This window comes from Podarcis gaigeae (assembly GCF_964106915.1).
Source record: "Podarcis gaigeae genome assembly, chromosome: 3".
NCBI lineage: Eukaryota > Metazoa > Chordata > Lepidosauria > Squamata > Lacertidae > Podarcis > Podarcis gaigeae.
The window spans coordinates 15,664,008-15,686,992 of record NC_139680.1 but is presented as its reverse complement, the minus strand read 5'-3'; the positions used below and the strand labels follow the sequence as shown (position 1 = coordinate 15,686,992).

At 42.0% G+C, this 22,985-nt stretch overlaps 3 protein-coding genes across 14 annotated transcripts in view; 2 read left to right on the top strand and 1 right to left on the bottom strand.

Annotated features, from left to right (window-relative positions):
* The window catches only part of SEL1L2 (SEL1L2 adaptor subunit of SYVN1 ubiquitin ligase), a 45,060-nt gene extending 40,988 nt beyond the window's left edge, over positions 1 to 4,072 (top strand). For all 7 annotated transcript variants that reach the window (XM_083730335.1, XM_083730334.1, XM_083730329.1 and 4 more), the window contains 3 exons: positions 728 to 897; positions 1,757 to 1,885; positions 3,936 to 4,072. In XM_083730335.1, coding sequence (XP_083586461.1) covers positions 728 to 897; positions 1,757 to 1,885; positions 3,936 to 4,055 — 419 coding nt within the window. In that variant the 3' untranslated portion in view covers positions 4,056 to 4,072. The remainder of the gene's footprint in view (positions 1 to 727; positions 898 to 1,756; positions 1,886 to 3,935) is intronic.
* A 2,855-nt stretch (positions 4,073 to 6,927) lies between these two features.
* On the bottom strand, positions 6,928 to 16,347 carry NDUFAF5 (NADH:ubiquinone oxidoreductase complex assembly factor 5). Of its 4 annotated transcripts, XM_083730755.1 has the most exons (12): positions 15,967 to 16,347; positions 14,842 to 14,882; positions 13,063 to 13,126; positions 12,559 to 12,606; positions 12,353 to 12,456; positions 10,926 to 10,965; positions 9,841 to 10,038; positions 9,330 to 9,390; positions 8,186 to 8,269; positions 7,340 to 7,422; positions 7,087 to 7,176; positions 6,928 to 7,053 (listed from the first exon to the last, which is right to left on the bottom strand). In XM_083730755.1, exons 1-11 carry the CDS (start codon positions 16,159 to 16,161, stop codon positions 7,087 to 7,089), a joined length of 1,008 nt encoding a protein of 335 aa, XP_083586881.1. In that variant the 5' UTR covers positions 16,162 to 16,347; the 3' UTR covers positions 6,928 to 7,053. The 4 variants fall into 4 exon arrangements, 3 of the variants coding, with proteins under 3 accessions (XP_083586881.1, XP_083586880.1, XP_083586882.1); XR_014561935.1 differs by lacking the exon at positions 9,330 to 9,390; XM_083730754.1 differs by having other exon boundaries at positions 6,928 to 7,176.
* A 15-nt stretch (positions 16,348 to 16,362) lies between these two features.
* Positions 16,363 to 22,985, top strand: part of ESF1 (ESF1 nucleolar pre-rRNA processing protein homolog) — a 29,559-nt gene continuing 22,936 nt past the window's right edge. The window contains exons 1-3 of one of the 3 annotated variants that reach the window (XM_083730206.1): positions 16,363 to 16,452; positions 19,810 to 20,449; positions 22,357 to 22,760. In XM_083730206.1, coding sequence (XP_083586332.1) covers positions 19,840 to 20,449; positions 22,357 to 22,760 — 1,014 coding nt within the window. In that variant the 5' untranslated portion in view covers positions 16,363 to 16,452; positions 19,810 to 19,839. Of the gene's footprint in view, positions 16,453 to 16,476; positions 16,595 to 19,806; positions 20,450 to 22,356; positions 22,761 to 22,985 lie in introns of those variants that run through there. The other 2 variants (XM_083730205.1, XM_083730204.1) reach the window with 2 other exon arrangements.

The window sequence follows — 22,985 nt, the reverse complement described above, 5'->3', positions numbered from 1 at the left end:
GAATGAGCCCCACCTGCGCCTCTACACCTCGTGCAGAAACTGCTTTCTTGACTGTTGGACCCACTAATGGTCACATCCAATCAATCTGCCAGAGCCTGTCTTTGCATGCAGGGGAAGTCCCTAGAAGAGCTTCTTTTATGAGGCCTCTTCTTCAGAACTACCCCAGTTACAAAGGAGTGAGAATATAGCACCATTTGTATTTATAGCAACATGGGCTCTAAGAGCTAGTAATCTGGCACCGATTCTCAAATAATTGCAGTTCCAGACTTTTTTTTGTCTCAATGTGAGTGTAGGTTTGTTATAACTGTTCTGTTATGGTTAGTTTTCAAGTGCTGTTTTATCTGTGTATCACTGTCTCTTTGTCTTATCTAATTGGATTACTACATTGTAAACTGCCTCACAAGTTTTATTGGCAGGTAGCCTAAGAAACATTTCTAATAAATACTTGTGATCCGAATAGCTGGGATCCAGCCAGTAAGTCAACACAAGTGGTGGAGAAGCAGGGGTCATATGTGGTCCAGTGTCTTTGTACACATACACAGAAACCTCTTTCGTTGGGAGGCCACCTTGTTTGAATTGCACTTTTCAGAACCACCTTCAGAACTGGTGGCACAAATGATAATGACCAAGAATTCATTCTCTACCAGCTTGGATTGATAGGTGCGGGATATTATAAATAACAACCACAAAAGCAATCATAATATTTTTTCAACTATTTGTCTTGCAGGCAATATATTTGCCAGAGTTAAAACGGGAGATTATCACTTCTATGGTTTTGGAATAAAGAGAGATTACTTGACAGCTGCGGTTCATTACAACCTTGCTGCTAATCAACAGAGTGCTCAAGCCATGTTCAATCTGGCATATATGTATGAATATGGTTTAGGCATTCCTAAGGTAACATAATCTACGTCTGGTGCTGCATCAAACATTAGCTCTGCAAGTATACTTTGGTTATTGTGAATATTCTAGTTAAAGAACCAAGGTGGGTGGGACACAGAATTTTCATTTGGGCAGGGTTCTTGACCTGTCCAAAAATGTGGTCAGTTGATCAAGTATTGACTAAATATTGACCAACACATCAGTATATTAGGAACAATGAAGACACTGAATACGTTCTTCGACTGCGACAGCAGGATAACGAGCACAGCTCAGAAAAGCTAAAGGATTGAGAAGTCAGTAGATTATGAGAATTTCCACCATGATTAATGGACTATAATGCTACAATTGGTGGAATATGTTAGTCTTATTTAACATGTGGAACTACAAATGACCCAGTGGCTTAGCTCCACATTATTCATGCCATGCACAAGTGTAAAGTGGTTCTGCACCCTGAATGCAAAAATATTTTCCCCAGAAGACAGTGTTTGGTTTTGCTCAGAGAGATGCTGTTGGAAGCGGCTGCTGACAAACATCTATGCAAAAAGGGATCACTACCTACAGTGCTTTGGATCTTGAGATGTGCTTTTAAACTACCTTTGAGGAAATAGTGGTTCTTTTCCTCGCTAGTTTTCTAGGCTGACTGATGCTTACAATATAGTAAATCACCCCAACGCTTTATGCTAAAGCATGCAAACTATGCATACAAGCAAGAATTCGGATTCAGTCAATAGAATTTGACAATCTTGATTGGCCCTTACCATATCAATCAAAATTATTTTGAGAGCACCACAATGACATTGCTACTGGAAGGTGCCTTAACCATGGATATTTTATAAAGCCCTTGCAAATTTTAGAAATGACTTTCTATCTTTAGGATATACACTTAGCTAGAAGGTGGTATGACCTGGCAGCTGAGACAAGCACAGATGCTTTCATACCAGTGTTCCTAGCATATATAAGACTAGAAGTGATGCACCTGTTCACAGATCTTCAGCTTCTCAAGGTAAGTGTGATTTACACAAACTTAACCTCTTGTAATTTGATTAGGGCCTGCTATTCCAAGATACCCTCTTTGTGAAATTGCTCTTCACTCTTATTTGTAGTCATTGTAGTTGTCAAACCTAGAATGCTCTTAGACCAGTTTTTAAGATTCAGGCCACCTAACGTGCTCCCAACATGCAAATGTTGTTGCTAATTGAAATTTCACACTGGAGCAACTTCCTCAGATGCAGAATCCTAATGAAATTGAAATCCTCCTGTATAATTCAAAGAAGTGTGATATCAAATCATGAAAGTGGGGCTAGATGTGCAAATCTAAATGCGTTTTTACTAAGCCTAATGGCAATCTTTGCCTTTCCTTGAGTGGGACTTTAACTTTTCATACTTTCTTCCCCAACCCCTAAACCCCAGCCCTGAAGCCCTAAATCTAACGCTCAAAACCTGAACCCCCAACCCCTAAACCTAACACCTGAACCCCTACACCTAGCCCCTGAAACTTGAACCCCTAAACCAAACCCCTGAATCTGAACCCCTAAACCAAATTCCTAAACTAGGGTTAGGATTGTCTTAGGCTTATTGTTAGGTTTAGGATTGGATAGGGTTAGGTTTATGGTGAAGGTAAGAGTTGGGCTTGGGATAGGGTTAGGGTTACAGTTGGGTTGGGGTTAGGGTAGGGTTAGAGGGTTGGGTTAGTGTGTTGGGGTTACAGTTACATTTAGGTTTAGGGTTTGGTTAGGGGTAAGGGTTAGCGTTAGGGTTAGTGGTTAGGGTTAGGAGTACAGGTTAGGTCATTAGGGCTGGGAGTTAGGATTAGGGTTGTGTTTAGAGGTTCAAGTTTGGGGTTTGGGTTAGGGGGTTAGGATTAATAAGTTTTAGGGTAAGGGTTAGGTTTAAATTTAGAGGTTGATTAGGGTGAGAGAGGGTGAGGGTTAGGGCTGGTGTTGGGGTTAGTGTGTTAGGGTTTAGGGGGTTAGGATCAGCGGTTAGGGTGAGGCTGAGGGTTAGTTGTTAGTGTTAGGGGTTATGGTTAGGTAGCAGTTCTTCTAACTTCCACCATTTTGGAGGAGGAGGTGTTACTTGAAGAAACTTTCAGCTGTCATGAGAGGAACTTACTTCTCCCAGAAAAACTGGAGCCTTCCACCTATCTATTGGTGAACAGATTCCCCCCGCACCCAAATCTGGAGGAAGAGGACAAAAATGGAAGGCGGTGTATACTGTACAAATGCCAGAGACTCCCTCCCACATAGGAAAATAGTTTGGCATTTAAACAATCCTCCATGTCCACCCCCATGAACAGAAGCTTTTTCTTCTTCTTTGTGGATGCACACTTGTTAAGGTTATTCCTGGGTACCAAAACAAACTGGTGGGCAGAATCGTATCTCAGAATTTTTTGCAGGGTATATTGAAACCATGATGTCGTGAAAATGCTCTGTGCTAATAGAACTCTAGAACCTGACTATGAATGGCATAGGATCCTTTGGTAAGGAGTGTATGCCTATTTTATTCTTAAACTGTCCTTCACTTGAAGAAAGGACACAGTCTAAAATTAAGATCATTCTATGAATGCCATTGTAGCTCAACTCTTTTCTCTGCTCTTTGGGGTAACAACCCAAATCCTAAGCCACATGGGGATTTGTCCATGTTGTAGGTCAGGCATAGGCAAACTCAGCCCTCCATGTTTTGAGACTTCAATTCCCATCATCCCTGACCACTGATCCTCTTACGTAGGGATGATGGGAGTTGTAGTCCCAAAACATCTGGAGGGCCGAGTTTGCCTATGCCTGTTGTAGGTCCTTCTGTCAAAGTCACCCTTATGGAGCTGAGCAAAGCTGATGAGGGGAGGACCTGCAGCATAGGATCAGGATGTTATACTTACATTATAGTTACAGCACCAAGAATGAAGCATACATGCCACGAACCTGAGACCAAGTAGTAACCAGTGAGGAAAGTGGATAATACAGAAAGATGTTGCTCATACCTATTGTGCAAGTCGTATTTGCAAAGCAAAGCTTTTCACCTTGAAAATACTTTCTTCTTCTTCTTCTCTTCTATAGCAAATGGGAAACTGGAAACTGCCAGACTTGGACCACATGCTAAGACTACAGTGGGATCTGATTGTGATGATAGTCATTGTTTTGTTGCTTATACTGTTGATAAGCAGTAGGCAAAATTAAACAGGAGGGGTATGAAAGTTCTATGAAAGTCCTGTTCATTTTTTTCTTACGGTTTTAACATAGTTTTCAGCACAAATATTACTTTAGTCTCTATTCAGCATTAAAAAGCAACAAGTCAAAACCAAATAAAATACATTAGTAGTACCACCTCCCCATACCACCATTCGGTTTGAAGTGTAAACAAAACACTTTTAACTGAAACCAAAAGCCACCTGACTCATAACCTTGCAAGCTGTGCCTTAAAAAACATGTAGAAATAGCATATTTGTACCAATCTTGCCTGGAAATAGTATTTTCTAATGTCACTCAGCGCTCATCCAGATTTCCTTTCATGCCTCGTTTCTAGGCACAGGTCTGTGCTTTAAAGCTCAGTGTTGTTTTTTCCCCCAAATGCTTTCCCCAGGAAAATCTGCATTTTACCACTGAATCAGAGCATATGGCAACTGGGTTTTCTACAATTTACCATTTGCTCCGATTCAGTGGTAACAGGCGGGTTTTCCAGGGAAAGGGCCAGGTGGAAAAAACCTCAAACCCACTTGGACACAGATCTTTAAAGCATGGACCTGGAGCTGCAGAACGTGGTGCAAAAAGAAGTCTGGATGAGCTCAAGTATATTTAGCTTATTTTCTTCCGGTCATCAAATATTTGTCTTATTTTCCTGGGCTGATTCTTTGAGGTTGTTTCTCTGCATGAACCCAACCTTTGAAAGCTTCAGTTAAGGTGGAGGTCCCCTCAGCTTCTTAAGTTAAATTTCTTATGGCCATAGTGTACTGAAATCATTTCCTCTTGAAGGCAGCCTGTCACTACACTCTTCTGCAAGCTTCGAAAGAAACTTGCAAAACTTACAGTGGAATCCTATGCATGTCTGTTGAGAAGTTTGTTCTCGTTGAGTTCCGTGGAGCTTATTCCCAGGAAAGTGTAAGCCTGCAGCTTTAAAGATGGGTGAAGGTGTGGAATTCAAGTTAATGAGACTGTACTGTTGAGATGGCTATTGGTTAATATTGGTGAAGCCTGCCTTCTGCAGAGATCAGCTGTGTCATCCAGTTCCCTGTGGGAAACTTGGGTCATACAGCCCATCAAGCTGTTTCTACATGCCCCATACCTGACATGGGGTGGTGGTTGGGGGGAAATTGCTTCATGGGCCAAACTGGGTCTCAAGGCAAGCCAAATTGCCAAGGGTTCCCCATCCCTGTTGTAAATAGCATTTATCACCTTTCAGCATTTATGGCTGGGTAGAACGTATCTTTAAGATTATTACTCAGGATTCAGAAGCGCTGAGTTCAAATCTAACCTCAACTTCACTCATCCAGGCTTCCTTTTGTGCTGCATTTCTAGGCATAGATCTGGGCTTTTATGTTCCGTGTCTGAGCTTCTTTAGTAGTATTAGTGAGGGTGGGTGGTTTGGTTAAAGTAATGTGTTTTAAATAAGGGATGTGCAGTCTTCATCTTGCTTTCTCCGTGCCTAGGTGAAGAAGCCTGGTATTAACTGCAATAAATGTGTGGGAGCAACTTATGTTGGCTTGACGTCTTTCTGAGCAAGCTTGCAAAAGGCTGCACAGACTTCCATACATGCTTGTGCTCTTGGGATTTCCGGGGTCCTTTTCCAGAGTACTGTTTCATACAGTGTGGAGGTGCCACTAGCACTGGGCTTGTGTGTAAAACTGACAATTGAATTAATAATTTGATTGTAAACAAATGCCAGTATGTCCCCCATGACTAGCAGAGACAAAAGTATGTAAATTCAGTGTGAATATATGGGTCAAAATCCTGTGTTTCTTGCTCCAGAATTCTAATTTTAGTCCGTGATATACTGTATACAGTTCTCATTACTTTAAATGGCTATAAGAACTGAGGCTGGGATTAATCTTGCCTTTGCTTGACTTATTTGCTAATGTGTAAGACAAAATGCTAATTTCTTTCTCTACACAAACTATTGTTTATCAGTACCCATAAGCAAAGTTGGAAGAAGGCAGTGTTAGTGTAGCAGACTGGTCTGAATCGAGACCAATAACATGGCTGAGTGGACATTCAAACCTGAGTTAGCACAGTGGGTAAATTTGGGCCAGTCAGTTGAACAAAAGGACAGAGGAAGAAAGCAAATGTTATTATGAGCACTGTGGAAGCAGGATAGGATAATTTTTATGCATTTAACTGATCAAGCTTAATGTTTTATTACATTTCCAGTCTCTTAATAGAGGTCAATGTCTTCCCTAGGTAAATGCCCGTGATTTACATACAGCTACATTTCTTTCTTGCTCAGCTTTTCCCATGATTTCCAACTCGCAGACTGCTCAATGGACTGGAAGCATAACCAAGAGGTAGTGAGAAAAATAGCTCTGCGTGAATCCCAGAATAGAGAAGGGGTAGCAAGACCAATCAAGGAGTCAAGTGGTGATTTGAAGGCTGACAGCTTTGAAAGTTGAAATAAAGCCCTACTTAGATATTGACCAGACCCACATTTGCTTGGTTTCAGCAAAGTGGACATCTCATATGGATTTAGACTAGGGGTGCGTAAACTTGGTTGTTGTTTTTTGGACCAAGAGCCACATACCTGCACTTGGGGGTCCAAATGGCACCCTATCCTCTTGCACATGCATGCCTGCCTGCCTATACTTACATCCTTTACATGCTTGGGGGACATGGTGCTACTGTTACCTACCACTCAATCTAATGACTGAAGAGGGGGCAAGCTGCATCCTCAGCAGGTGCTGAGCACTGCCAAACTAAATGGGGCCTTGCGGGTCCAGAAAAAGTTGCTTGGGGCCTGACCCTTAACCACCCGCTGCTTCAGACCTTACCCTAGTCCTAATATATATGGACCTTTTCTGTTACATTCTCTCATGTTGTGTTAGTTGAATTCTATACAGAAACATGAAATACCATGATTTTATTTGGCATTATACCATAAAAATCCATACACCTATGCTGTTTCTATTTACATACATAAATAAAGTCAGTGGCACGTCAGTTTTAAAAAGCACATGGCAGTGTGAATATCCACAGTGCAAAAGTCCACTAACAACACCACATCTCAAAGCTTTTTCCCTCCTGGAATTAGCTCGTTAATTTTTCTCAGATCGCCAAATGACGCCGTTGCAGAACCTCTCTGTGCTGGTCTTGCCTGAAAAGAAGACAGAAGGAATCGTGTTATGTATGAAGAGCATGGAATTTAATCAAATTAAATAAAAGCTGGCAAAGGAATTCCACTGAAAAAGCTTAACACAATATATGTAAATATATTGTTATTTAGACACTCTAGTTGTAATCAAAGGGATGCACGTTACCTGGGTTTCATGGAATTTCCAACCTATCATGTAATATATTTGAAATGTTGCAGGTACAGTCCCATCATCATTTCCATACATTTCTATGGAAGAAACATTATACATAATACCAGAGAAATACTGCAGAATAGGACACAGACTTAATTGCCTAAGCAGGTAGTCATAATTTTATTTGCATAATATATAAATACATTTATTTTTATATTATTTTTAGATACTGAGGAGCTACTTAAGTCATTGGGTTGCGCAACTCAGGCATGAAATGAGCCACTTGATGAGCAGTGCTAGTCAGGCATCCAGGCAGCCAACTATCCACCCACTTTCTGTACCAGAAGTCTTTCTGGCCAGCTTCTGTCCTTTAAATTCTTTAAGGACTAGGGAAAAGAACAGTCATCCAACTGTTATGCTAGTGCGCGGCTTTTCTTTTGCTATGGCGATTGCATGAACCTCCACTTCTGCTGGTCCTTTTGGCAGAAGAGAGCAAAAAATGACAACTTTCATATAATGGTTCTTTGCCCAGTTAAATGAAGCAGCTGTGAGCTCCCACTCTTTCTTGGCATTAAGGGAAGCAAAATATGTTCCAGCATTGGAAAGCTGTGTGCATTATGGTGGGGGGGGGGGGGGAGGAGGAGGAAGTGAGAAAACAGAAAAGGATGGGCAACCAGCCTTGAAAACACTTGTTTGCAGGGAAGGTTGGTGAAACGATATGGCACTAACCTATTCAGAGACAGCTATGGCTCAACTTTTCACCATATAGTCAAATTTAATCTATTTAAGCCAATACAGGTCTATCAAAGGTACCCATCTCATCAAGTTAAGACATTCCAGTTCAAACACCAAACTCACCTCTGTACACAGCTGCCGCCGCCAACATGGTTGCCCTGTGTAGCATAGGTTTTCTGCTCCAAGAGCAATTGCTTTCTCCCATACCTAAAAATAGTTTTCAGGCTTTAAAAGAAGATACAGCACACACGATGAGTTTCACACTCTGCATTTCAGATCAATAATATGACAATATGGGACGAGATATGCAATTCAAAAATCCTATCTGCCAACTGATCATATACATATTTACTTAGAGGTGTTCAGCGTTCAAAGAAGCTTCCACTCAGAGAAGTGTGCATAGGACTTCAGTCATGGTAAACAAACCCTATAGACACCTTACAAAGCAGTATATATTATGATGGTCATGCAGACTATTACAGATAGGTGGTTTAACCACTTTAGGTGGAAACATCTTCTAAACAGCATGAGGAAAACTTTCCAGAAGTATTGTTTCCTAAAACACAATATTATGTTTACTCAGAAGCAAGCACCATTGAGTTCAATAGGATTTACTTCCAGGTAAGTGTGTGTAGGACTGTAGCTCAATTTTTTGGTAAAATTTAGCCAAGGATGATTTAAAACAAGTATTTTGCCCTTTGACAGCAATATCTACCTGCCCCAGCTGTCCAAGTGATTATTATTATTACTATTATTATTTTGCATTAAGGCAAGAATAGAAATGGCTATTCAGCTTAATCTAAAATTAGACTGAAGATTCACAACTGATCAGAGGTGGCGTGCTACCTACTCAAGATGCACGGTACTAGTAACATACATTAAATTAGTGTTCCCCCTTACCTTCAAAGGCTAGCAGACAATGTTTTCTTGTTCAAACATCAGCCTCAATGGTACAAAAAACAACAACCCCAACCTACTCTGTTTAACCAATGTGTAGGACTGGGATAGGGATCCTGGGCTCCCATCATCAGCTATCATCAGCGCCAGCCAGCATGGCCAATGGTCAGTGATGATGGAAGCTGTAGCTCAACAACATCTGGAGACCACACAGGATCCCCATGTCACCCGTAGAATATACGTACAGGATACATAGATGTCATGGATTAGCCACCTGGAATGCCCCTCTACAAAGCCTAGGGCATTTAACCATGATATACAGAATAGTATGCTATACTGCTAATTTGCTAATGAGAAAAAGTAGACTTGCCTTGCAGATCATCCATAATCTCAAACATCCCTGGATAATTAACTTGGATTTCATCAGTATCCTAAAAATAGGAAGGTTTAGGTTTTTAAACATATTCAAAATAATGCACTTCAAAAAGGCCCAATAGTGGGACACAAGCAAGACTAAACACAGCTCTTTTGTATAAATTAAACTTGATTCTATACACAATAGAAGAGGAGGAGTTTGGTAAGATAAAGCATGTTACACCAAGCCAGCAACAGGAAAGCTTTGTGCCACTTACAGCAAATAGAGAAATGGGAAAACGGAGTAGGTGATAATTAGAAACCTAATTAGTAAGAGGACCAATAGGCAGAGTCTCTGAAGGAAAAAGGAAGAGAACAGGGCCAGCCAATACAATTGGCAGCAGCTTCTTAAGAAAGATTGGCCAAGAAGAATTGAGGTATGAATATAGAGAAACAAAAGCACACAAGTTTATTCAGATATTTTCAATAAGCAACTGTTTTCAGGGTTTCTTGTAACTGATAATTACCACAGTCAATGTGTTGAAGCCAGCTCCTCCCAGTAGATGTCCTAAGTCACTGACAGCAGTAAACGGAGATACGTGTGGGGAAAATCCACCTTCCCTTTCCAGTTCGGCTAGTTGTAAAGAGCAACGAAGCTCATAGAGCGTGTCTCCCCCAAACATGGCACCAATAAATACTCCATCTGGTTTAAGGATTCGATGTATCTGAAACAAGTCACTGTAATTAAGTAACGCATGAACAAAAGTTGTTTTGTGGTGATATGTATAGTTCAAACTCCGCTCCCAAAACACGCCAAACAAACAGTGGTTTAAAGCTTGTTGGGGAGAAACAAACCACAATCCCTGATTTGGACAGCACAGCCAGGTTTTCACTGTGGCTTCCTTACTTGTTTCCCCCACTTGCGCCAGGTGAGGAGGGAAGCATGAGCGATCAGGTAGCATGCACTAGAACACTTCCCATTGCAGTAAACCACAATATACCACCCCACCCCCAGCCATACCATTCCCTCCCCTGTGTTCCTCCTCGCAAGTCAGCAGTCTTTGCTCACTAGGAGTGCTCAGTCCTCAATGGTCTATTTTCAGGGTCCCTGATCACCCTCATCCCAGTATTTTTATACTTCTGCAACCCCCCGAACTACTCTGTGCATGCTAATACCTCCTACTTTTACAAGGGTGCTGCTGTTTTGGTACATAATTAATGGCACAAGGATAAATGATTTAGAATATAGGTTGACTGGAAAGCATAAACAAAGCATCTGATTAAGATATATATTCACAACACTGACTTTCCAGTACCTGAATGTTTAACAGTGGTTTTTTTGGAGGGGTAACAATTAAAAAGACACCCCCTCACTCCCCCCAAAATATATCAAGGCAGATAGACAACTCTCCATGTCCCAGCCTACCCAGTCATTGTTTTTTAAAAAAGTATATATAAAGTGATAGTTCCCAGTTTCCAACTGGAAAATGTAAAGACATGGCCAGCACAATATTGGAAAAACTCAGTATGATTAAATATTACTCTCACCAGTACTTAACTCAGCTAAATTCCTATCTATCAACTTTATAGGAACAGTAATACTTGTACTTACCTCGTGCAATGTTTTGGGAAGATCATTTACCCAATGCAAGCTAAAAAAATAATTAAATGAAAAATGGATTAATAAAAGGTATAGAGCTCTCTCAGCAATGCACGTTTCAGGCAGCACAGGTTGTAGGTTACTGGCACAAAGGTAATTGTATTGGATAAAAAATATGAAAGAGTAAGAAAGTGCTAAGACAAGAGCTATGAGCCATACTTGCTGTGCAATCCTATGCATAGTTACTCAGAAATAGGTCCCAGTGAGTTCACTGGGGCATGCATAGGACTGCAGCCTTGGAATCTTATTTTTCTGCACAACTTGTTTAGAGTGTGGTGCTGATAATAAAAAGGTTGCAGGTTTGATCCCTGTATGGGACAACTATATAGTCCAGCATTGCAGGGGGTTGGACTAGATGATCCTCAGGGTCCATTCCAACTCTACAGGTCTAGGATTCAAACTGGCTGAGGTTTTCAAATACACTGGGAATCTTGCCAAGTTAAAGCAGGCTGCTGTTGTATTTGCTGCTAAAGAATCCAGATGCATCCAAATGCAGCCATGCATATGTGCAACACAGAACTATGGCTTAGTACAGCCTTCCTCAACCTGGTGCCCTATAGACCTTTTGGACTACAACACTACTCATCCCTGACGGTTGGTCATGCTGTTGGGAGTTGAAGTCCAACATCTGGAGGGAACCAAGTTAAGCCATGGATTCTTTTGTTCCACGCCCCCCCCCACCTCATTTCGTGTGTTTGGATGATCAGCAGTATTAAACTCAGCTTGTCATTCTGCTTGAGCTATGACAGTATAAACAAGCCGGCTTCATAAGCCATGGTTTGATGTTGGCTTGTTTTGAAACTAGTTGTAGTTAGTGGTAACAACCACTCCCAGTTTGGATGAAATAATTTCTGAAACCAGCCAGAAAGCCTTAATGGTAAAAGCACCACATATTGGTTTTGGAGACCAACTTTGTACTACCATACATATCTACTTAGAAGTAGGCCCTCATTGAGTTCAATAGGACTCATTTCCAGGTGAGTGTGTAATGGCTTGGTATCCAACAGAAGTGTTAGCTTCCACGTGTTTTTAAGATATAGAGGCCAGGATCCAAAGGAAAATATGCAGTGTTCTATTTGCGCTTTAGAGCTTTTCAGCCCCCTTCCCCTTCACATAACAATAATTTGTAGATCTTGGTAGCTCAGAAGCCCCACCTCCAAAGCAGCAACTGTTATAATAATAATAAATTTTATTTATACCCCGCCCTCCCCAGCCAAGGCTGGGTTCAGTGCTAGGGGCTGAATTCTGAAGAAAGATAGCTCTTCCTCAACCTAACCCCATGCATGGAAATGCTTCAATTCACACCCACAAGCCTTTTCAGAGCCAAGCCGCAATCGCTAGAAACTATTTTGTTTACCTTTAGTTCACTTATTAATTACCTTAGTCCACTGACAACAAGATCAAATGTATTCTCCTTGAAAGGAAGGAATTCTTCATCAGCTATAACACTCACTCTGGGTATCTCGGATTCTATTGCGTTTTTCTAAATTAGATTAGAATAGAAATGGCTTAGGACTGCAATTAAGGTGCTTTACTTTTCAATATAATGGATTAAACAGCTAGCAAGTACAAGACAGCAACCTACCAAAGCGTTTTCTGCAATATCGGCTTGAAAAAGCTGTTCAATGACATCCTGAAACAAAAATAACCGTAAAGTGTCTCCAGCCGTTTACCCGATTTTATCTAGGGGTGAGTGGGAGGGGAGAGTTACTTTGGGTGAAGACAGACGAAAAGTAGAATACCCTGGTCCATATCTAAAAGCTTTATTTCATAGGGAAACAATATTGTGTAACGTACGCCACAAAAGTGCAATCCTATCCACATGGGTGTAAATCCTATCAGATGCCAGTGTGATTTACATCCAAGTTATCAATCACAGGGTTAAGCTATTAAAATGGCACTGTGTGTGACAGCACTCAGAATTTTGCTGACAACAGACTCAAAACAGATTTGACATTGGCAAGTCTGGATCCTACCCCCTGTGGCTAGACCTATTTTTATTATGCAAAAGAGAAAAGCCCAAGGTAGATCTACTGTTTAGTTCTCTCTGTAATTCAAATCCAAGCCAAAGATCCAGAGGAAATCATACCTTATTTAAATGCTGAGCTATGTAGCTTCGTCCACAGCCAAGATCCAATGCAAGGGGGAAAGTCCTTTAGGAAAAATAAATGCAAATTATTTGCAAAGATGCAGCTCAGTAAGACTCTTAATATATAAAGCTTTGGTGCAATTCTTACTCTCTAAGTTAGACACAGGCTGCAATGTTGTGTACACTTACTTGAAAGTAAGTCCCACTGAACTAAGTAGCACTTAGAGTATTTGGCTTGATGTATAGGCCTGATCTGATCAAGTCTCTTCCTCTTAAGTCTCATTCCTCTGAAGGGCTGTGCCCTTTCATTTTACCTGAAGTACAATTCTTTGCATGTTTACTCATAAGTTAGTCCCTTTGTGTTCAATGCTGTTAACGTAACAACTTCAGCCAGGAGAGCAGATGCCTTAATAGTAATTGCAAAGGCTTTCATTATTATACCCATGAGATCATGTCTTCAAAGATGTCACCTCGAAATTTTATAAGTTAAAAATTTTATAAGATTGGTGGATGGGAAGGTTACTCTGACAAGTTTCATTATGCTGTCAAATCTGTGGAAAGAATACTGCAACCCTATGTACCTCACTTAAAGTTTCACTAAAAACCACTATTTCTAAACGTGATTACATTTAGGCAGATGTTCAATTTTTGCTATTATGTCTGCTGCTATTTCTCATTAATCATATTTTACAAGGTGTTGCTTAGTTACACAAGTTGCTGTTACAGCAGCACACAACACTGTACTCCCAAAGTTATTTTATTTTATTTCATATACAAATGTATAAGCGCATGGACATTTGGTTCATTCAGCTTATGCACAAATCTAGATTCAGTGTCATTTATGGCTGCCAATTTTGGTCTCTTGTTCTTAACTATACCTTTAAACAGGCATGTGAATAACTATCAGTCTTCCTTCTGTTACCTCAAAATATCTCAATTTACGTTTTCTTCTTTATCACTGACCCACAGCCAGGTAATGTATGCTCTCAAATCTTGGTTACTAGATTGCTCTCTTTTAAGAGATGAATGTTATTAAATTATACCAGTGTAAACTTCTTAAACTTCTCTTATGTGACATGCTGTATTTTCTATGCAATACATTTATGTTTGTTATCGTTATAATTAATATTGGGGAAATATAATTTTTAAAAGTTTTTTAAGCAAAAACAAAGAATGGAACTTTCAAGAAACAAAACAGTACAATATTTGTTTTGATCCAAATCCAACTCCCAATTACACACCTTCCACTGAATGGAAACATTACCGTTTTACTGTCTAATAAAAAAATTAAAAAATTGTCCAGTAACACCTTAGATAAAAGGACCCCTGACCATTAGGTCCAGTCGTGGCCGACTCTGGGGTTGCGGCGCTCATCTCGCTTTATTGGCCAAGGGAGCCAGCGTATAGCTTCCAGGTCATGTGGCCAGCATGATTAAGCCGCTTCTGGTGAATCAGAGCAGTGCACAGAAACACCGTTTACCTTCCTGCCGGAGCGGTACCTATTTATCTGCTTGCACTGCTAGGTTGGCAGGAGCAGGGATCGAGCAACTCCGTCGTGGGGATTTGAACCGCCGACCTTCTGATTGGCAAATCCTAGGCTCTGTGGTTTAACCCTGCGTCAGACCAACACGGCTACCTACCTGAATTTACTGTCAATGATTCCAGGAAGCTTTTATAATTCCCCATACCCAACTTTCTTTAAACTTTACAGTATAGTTGAAATAGCATGGATTTTGTGAAAACAGCTAGACATACAAATTGGATAGGCTAATATCTTACCTAGTTATGTCAAACACACGGTCAGCTATCCTACCACCAACCTGTGAAACAGAAGAAGGAACAGTTGGTTCTCACTATATGGGTTCACCACTTCCAGAGAATAAATTAACCACCACTACAGATTACCTAGTATCACTACCAATTTTGATCTTAGGAAAAACTTAACTTTTTCCACATTTAACTGAAAAGTGATGCTCAATCAGTGGCTTAATTCAGACAGAATGTCAAACCATTATTTGGTGATCATGAAAGCTCCTGCAGGCTATTACTCTCCCTCCCTTACTGTTGTAAGACATTTGCTGGTGCAGAACAGCAAATTTTCTCCCCTGCCTCCCCAAATCAAGGCACAATGTACAGTAAGGCTGGTTAAGTTATGGATTGCAACCAGCTAACCTTTACTCAACAGACCCATTGAAACGACTGGAGCAGTTACTCATGGTCATTAATTTCAAAAAATCACCTCTGTGTAAAACTCAGTTGAACACAACCCTATTTTCGTACCAGACACAGAACTCACTTTGACCTGATAGTCCGAAACATATTTGTAAAGTTTGCAGGGTTTGCACTAGCCATAGTCTCAATGTCAAAGGCACAGAGGGAAGAGTGCAGGATCCCGCCAAGGTGTGCCCAACTGCCAAACTATGGTTCACGCTAGGTGTTGTCCGAATCCAGGCAGCAAAAAAGAGAACAGGAACGACAAAGTAAATCTGGGACTATATATTTTTATACTGACGTTTTCCCATTTGCTAGCGATCAGCCACATGCACTTGGACTCATATTGCTGGAAGGCTGGCAGTGTGGTTAGCAGCAGATAAATAAGGCATTATTTATTATTATTTTCCTGGAGGCAGAATTATTTATTTACCGGTACTTGGTTTGAAGAGTTATGCCCCGCCCCCCCTGAGGTCGAATGATCCTCAGCTACTCTACCCGAATGACATTGAGACCTATTCAACCTGCGTGGATCCCAGTGCGCAAAACCGGACGCTGAAGCTGCTGGCCCGAACACTGTACACGAAAAGGGTCCCTTCTACGTTCTCGGCATTGGGTGGCGGGGGCCGAGGGCGCCGCATCCAGGAACCCGGCCCGGGGGCTCTCCGCCCTTGCCTCCCCAGCGGCGCTCACCTCTTCCCTCAGGTACTCGCAGCGCTGCATCTCCGGCCGCGCCGCCGCCCACTCCTTCTGCTTCCTCTTCAGCTGCCGGTCGAAGGGGCTGAGGGCGCCGGGGCCCGCGGCGGAACGGCGCCCCGAACTGCCGTCCAGGAGGAGGCGGAGGAGGAGGCGGCGGTGCTGCCCCCTCAGCAGCGCCCTCGCGCCCATCGCCGAGAAAGCGATGCGCACGCGCTCCTGCCTCGAACCCGCGCGCCGCACTTTCCACGGATTGCTTCTGTTTCAGTTTATATTCGCATTCGCTGGGAAGCTTAACCGTCGTCCCGCCCAAGTGACCGCGCCTTCCAATTGGAAGTCGCCGGAGGGCGGCCTTCCCAGGAAGCGCTCGCTGCGCACGCGCAATGGCGCGCAGTCTTTCGGAAGTGATGAGAGGTTGTGCGCTCCCCCCCCCCGCCGAGACCGGAAGTTCCTCGCGCCTGAGTATCCTGAGGAGAAGCTGCGGTGAGTATGGGGAGCACGCGGGTGTCGTGGGCGCCGTGGAGCGGTTGCGCCTCTTATGAGGGAGGCAGCGGCACCTTCTTCGTAAATGTTCGTAGGAGGCGCTTTTCTCGGCTTTATTTCATTGCTGCTGTACTTTCCCCCTGTGCGCATACCACGCTTTTCTGCTCCGTGTTAGCTAGCCAGGGTTAACAGCTCTTTGCTCCTCAGGAGAGGGTTTATTATTATTATTTTATTATTATTATTATAAAATTTGTATACCGCCCTTCATAGAATTGTAGAGTTGGAAAGGGGACCCCGAGGGTGATCTAGGCCAGCCCCTCGCAATGCAGGAATCTCAGCTAGATCATACATGGCAGATGCTTAAAAACCTCCAGAAAAGCAGCATTCACCACCTTCCGAGAAAGCCTGTTTTACTGTCAAACAGAAATCTTACTGTCAGAAGGTTCTTCCTGATGTTGAGTCGGAATCTTCTTTCTTGCAACTTGAAGCCATTGGTTTCTGCACTTTTCAGTTGGGGAAATACAGTGGTACCTTGGTTTGCGAACTTAATCCATTCTGGAAGTCCGTTCTTAAACCGAGGTGCGCTTTCCCCAATGAGGCCTGCCGCCGCCGGTGCCCTTCCACTGTCCAGATTCCGTTCTTAGACCTAGGTAAAGTTCTCAAACCAAGACACTATTTCCGGTTTTAAAAACCGGAATCACTCTTAAACTGGACTGTTTTTAAACCGAGGTACCACTCTACAAGTTACACAATACAGTGGTACCTCTGGATGTGAACGGGATCCGTTCCGGAGCCCCGTTCGCATCCAGAAGCGAATGCAGCATGCACGGGTCGCGATTTGTTGCTTCTGCGCATGCATGTGACATCATTTTGACCATATGCGCGAGCGACGAAGCCTGAAAGTAACGCACTCCGTTACTTCCAGGTCGCCGCAGCGCACAACCTGAAAATACTTATCCCGAAGCTACTTCAACCCGAGGTATGACTGTACATGTATGTTTTGTACTCTGTTGTAACCAGTGTGCAGTCACTACAATTGCAGCTATGTAACCTTTCGGTGATGGAGATGGGAAATATCAATATATGCTTTCCCTGCATAAATTGTTCCTATGTTTCAGTCCAAATCTACACATATTTTTCTTGGAGGTAAGTCTTACTGGAGCTTGAAGGAGTTAACTTCTGTGTAGGTGTGCGTTGGGCTGCAGCCTTTATCACCTCAAAAAGTGGTGAACAACTGACAAATCTGCTTTGAGATATTTTTAGGCAACTTGTAGGATAAAAGGTAGGAGAGTGCCGCTTTTGTCTTGTAAGTAACTTACATTTCAGGAATGATTGGAGCTGTAGTTCAGCAGCATCTGGAAAGCCAAAGGCTCCCCATGCCTGACCTTCTCCTTGGTGTGATGGCAGACATGAAATCCTACTTTTCTGCCATCGCTGTGTCTGTGAAAATTTAGCCACCAAAACTATTCCTAGTGATTACAGGCCTATTGCATCTTTGTTCTTGAGACAGTGGTGAGGCCAGGGGCTTTTGCAGTACATTTTGTAGATTTTATTTATTTACAGTCAGCTTTTTTAGGGGTACTCAGGGGTATGCAGTACCGGCACCTATTTTTTCTTGTTAAAAAGTGTGACATGCACTGTAACAGCTTCATGGTGATTACTGGCACTTATTTCTCTAGCAAAAAGCACTGTTTACAGTATATATCAGGCAGACAACAAAAGTTGTCTGAGCAGTTTTTAAGTAACGATCATAGGGTATAAAATAGAATATAAAGCATAACATTTATATGAAATCAAGAGCAAAAGAAATCCAGTGGCAGAATATGGAAACACTGCAAATGATCTAAAACTTACATTTTTTAAATAAAAAGCAAGAAAGATGGAAGCTTTTCAAAAATAAAAAAGATAATCATCTGGTGCTGGAAAGATTTCAGTGTGGGCACCAGACAAGCCATTCTGGCAAGAGCACTCTGCTTCTGGGCTGCCACCATTGTAAAGATCCTCCCTCTGGTAGCCACCTGTCCCGTCTTATTTACTAGGGGCTCCTAGAATAAAGTATCTGAAGAAGATCTTATGGTCTTTTACCTCAACTCTGACCTGGATTTACATGTTGTGTTGATATGCCCATGGCACCTGCTTGTCCTGTTTATTCATCTTGAGATGTTAATGGGATCCCTGGAACTGTGAAGTTGTCCACTGCTACTACCTGCCTTCTAAATCCTTGCATGCTATGGTTGATTAATATAGTCAGAGAGGAATGTCTGGTGAATGGAGCCGATTATAATGAGTTCTCCTTTCAAGAAGGGCAATATGCCAGCTGCCCTGGAAAAAGCTGTTGTAAGAAACCCTCCTTAGTCACTGCTATTCAGTATAATTGTATGTATCAGTGTAATTGTATGTATGTATCAAACATTGCGCTGTTTTCTCATATTCCTCACTCCCGCCGTGCTCCAAAGGCTTGCAGATAACTTCCTGAAGCCTGCATTTGCCCCATAGGACGCACACACGTTTCCCCTTCATTTTTGGAGGGGAAAAAGTGTGTCCTATAGAGCAAAAAATATGGTACTTTGAGCCACTAAAAAAAGCTGTTGAGGTTAGATGTACATACTGCCTGTTTTGGATGGGATTCCACCGGCTATAGCTGGTGTTCCATTTGCACCTTTTTCTGGGGAAGATAGAGCAGGCCACTAGATTCACAAAAGCCGTGGTCCTATCCAGATCAGACCACATTTAATGGAACTTGAAAAGTGAGGAAGGAGGTTGAATAGGCCCCTCCAGATTGTGCCATATGCTTCTTTGGGTGTGTAACTTTCTTTCTTTGCTTAGGGGTAGCCAAACCATGTCATGCAGATGGTGTTGGACTCCCATGAACTGCAACCAGCATGACCACTAGCTGGGAGTGATGGGAGTTGGAGTTCAACAACGTCTGGAAGGCACTATGTTTGCTACTCCTACTTTACTAGAGCCAGTGTGGTGTAGTGGTTAAGAGCGGTAGTCTCGTAATCTGGGGAACCGGGTTCGCGTCTCCGCTCCTCCACATGCAGCTGCTGGGTGACCTTGGGCCAGTCACACTTCTTTGAAGTTTCTCAGCCCCACTCACCTCACAGAGTGTTTGTTGTGGGGGAGGAAGGGAAAAGAGAATGTTAGCCGCTTTGAGACTCCTGAAGGGGAGTGAAAGGCAGGATATCAAATCCAAACTACTCCTACTCCTACTAATCTGTAAGTCTTGTGAAACTACTGTAATGCTTGGTGCTGTCTTGCTCCTTAATAAAATCTGTCAGTAATTTCAGAGTGATGCATTGTGATAGAATTGGTTTATGGATGTAACCTTTCTTTCTTTCTTTCTTTTTTTAGGAGTTCAAGTTTGGCTTTTTTAAAAGTGTGAAAATGGAGTCTAAAAAGGAGATCATCAGTGACCAGCGGTTTTCCCGCATTACAAAAGACCCAAGATTTTGGGAAATGCCAGAAAAAGATCGCAAAATCAAAATTGATAAAAGATTTCAGGCCATGTTTCATGATAAAAAATTCAAGTTGAAGTACACTGTGGATAAGCGAGGGCGGCCTGTTCAACACAGCTCTACAGAGGACCTGAGACGCTTTTATGACCTTTCCGATTCAGATTCAGATCTTTCAGAGTCTGACCAAAAATTAACTAAGAAGAAATCGCAGGGAGAGAAGGCCAAGACTAAAGAAAAGAGAGTATCTGAGAAGTCTCCTGTTGATACTAACTCTGGGAAAGAAAGCAAAGGGACAGATAAAAGTTCCCCATTGTTAAAACTGGGTATTTTAAAAAATGAAGGCCAGAAAAGCAAATCGTTAAAGTCCAAAAAGACTGTAAAAGGCACACAAGTGATTGAATTGCAACAAGTAAAGGAACTTACACCAAAGAAGCAGAACAAGCAAAGCAGAAAGTATCCTGAGAACCTGAAGACTGTAAAAGAAAAAGCAGTGAATAGTAGCATAGACAGTTATGTAAACCATAAGAGAAATGAATTAGGTTGGTTGAATGAAATTTGGCACCTGTCTCTCAGTCTTACTCAGCTTTTCTTGGATGTAATATTTTATTAGCCAGTTTGGATAATCCTACCTCAGTTTATCAAACCAAGATATGCATGAGTCTTTTGCTTATGCACACAAGCCCCTTTGATTCACCCTTTGCGGAGTGCAGCAGTCAAACCAGGAAGTAGCTAATGAACCATAGTTTTCCATTTCATTTGAACTGGGAAGTTATGGTCATCAGCTTTGAAATAAGCCATTGTCCTAAACCATGGTTTGAAATGGACTTTAAGATCCTGGCTTGTGTTGAAACTGGTACCTGCAGTTTCCCAATTTACATAAAATGCCTTGCCACGAAGGGAGGAGCAAAAAAAGGCTCATGTGTATCCTGGTTTAATATACTGAGATTTGCTCATCCAAACCCCTATGTGGGTTTCAATGGAACTTCCAAGTAAGTGCATAGAAGCATAGCCTAAATGAATAATAATTCTCTATGCCTCTCTTTTCTGCATGCAATGCTTCTTTTATTGGAGACTGTTTAACTTTGCCAAAACTAACACAATAATTGCTTTTGTGGTGTTGCAGAAGATCAGTAAGTTTTCCAAACATGATTTGGAAAGAAGTGCACTTAGTGGTAAACTCTTTGGAGGTAATATATGTTAAACTTGAGGAGGAAAACTGTCCTAGATCTGTACTTTTAAATAGGTTGGGGTGGGGAATCTGTCATCTTCTCGATGTTGCTTGACTACAACTTGCAACATTCCTGATGATTGGCCATGCTGGCTGGGACTAATAGGAATTATAGGGCCTCAGATTCTCAACTCCTGAAATAAATGGCGGAATCTAGTGGGGGATTAGGGCTGTACAATGCACCAAGTGTCAGTGGGACTGGTTGTAGTGCAGTCTCTTACAAAGAGTTAGCAGAATCTCTCCACCACCAGAGTACCACTGCATCATGGTTAGCCTATCCCTATAAACAGGATCCTATGCCATCATGCTTATACCTCATTTTATGTCATCCAGCAGCCAGCATGTCCCCCAGACTTTTGGCTCCCAGTACAAGGAGAAGAGGCTGGCTTTGGCAGCCCTAAATTGAGTTGCAGAGAGCCCTTCATTATGAGTGGCTGCCGTCCCAGTGGGGAGGTACTATGCCAGGGGTTTCATATTAGTGGCTGCCACCTTTTCTGTCTCTCCTGCTGCCACTGCCATTTCTCTCTTTCTGCTACCCAGTTTCCCCCCTCATCACCCACAAGAAGTGAGGTCAAGGGCTGAGGACGGCATGTCGTGGTTTCTCACCTGTGACTTAGAGCAGTGGCACTTAACCCTTCTTGGGCGACAGACCCCTTTGAAAATCTGATGAAAGCTATGAACCCCCTCCAGGGAAAAATGCACATAAACACACAAGCTTTCTGCTTAGAATTGATTTTATTGTGTTGGGTTTGTGTGTGAACTTGCCTAGTTTCACAGCCTAAGCCCATCCATGGACCCCCCAGGAATCTCTCTTTTAAATAGAAACCGTGAAAACACAGTGTTATGAAAACTATTTTCACCAAAGAGAGTAGTTTATTTTCCTCCCTAAATGTGCTATCAAAAACATTTACATTTAAAAAACAGGTTCTTACTGAATTTGTCCACTTTCATGTGTGATAGAAAATTATTTTTGCCACTTGACAGGTAGTCCTGGACATTTGGTTTCCCAGATAGTTGAATGCATGTTATTGTAAGCTACAATTTGGTCAATGAACATCTCAATCACCACTGAAAATCTTAGCAATATTCCATTCTCCTTCACACTCTGCATGTCTGAGGTGCCATCTTTTTTAGAGGGATAATTGGACGTAATTCAGATTTGGAAAATACTATATTGTACATATGTATGTTTAAAAGTATTGCTTTCCCTTCATTTAGGAAAGGAAGATAATTCTTTCAGCAAGAATATTAATGAACATTGCTTGCAAAAGGAAACTTGTGAAAATGTGGAGCGCTTTGATCTTGATGAATTGGAAGGTAGTGAAGAGACTGAAGAGGAAAGCGAGTCAGAAGATAGCGGGGATCTGGAAGAGGAAAGCACCTTGGGAGAGGAGGGAGAAATGAGAGAAGAAAGTGGTTCAGAAGATGAAGAAGAAACAGGAAATGAAAGTGAGATAGATGAAAGTGACAGTGGGCCAGATTTGGCAAGGGGGAAAGGCAATATAGAAACCAGCTCTGATGATGATGAAGAGGAGGAGGATTTGGCTGAGATATATCCAAAGGAGCCTGAAGTTGAACATGGATGGGGAGAATTGGCTAAAGATGCCCCTCGTGCAGATGCGGTAAGGCTCAAGGAATCTTGAAAGACCTAACTACATAATTATCTTTTAAATAGCTCTTTCTGTAGAGAGTGCTTTTTGTTTCTTGCCTTCCTTCAAGGCCAGTCCTCATGAAAAGCAAGTCCATAAGTAAGTGGTTTATAGGATTGCAGCCTCCCACACTCCCAGCAAATTTACAGCTCACTTTTTCATTAGGGGTGGAAGGAAGGCCTAACATATGGAACAAGA

Coding starts and splice junctions, on each gene's coding strand:
- NDUFAF5 (XM_083730754.1), bottom strand. CDS start 16,161: ATGGGCGCGAGGGCGCTGCTGAGGGGGCAGCACCGCCGCCTCCTCCTC. Junction 10,039..10,925: donor TTCCCAAAACATTGCACGAG/GTAAGTACAAGT, acceptor GACTTGTTTCAG/ATACATCGAATCCTTAAACC. Junction 7,423..8,185: donor GGCGGCAGCTGTGTACAGAG/GTGAGTTTGGTG, acceptor TTTCTTCCATAG/AAATGTATGGAAATGATGAT.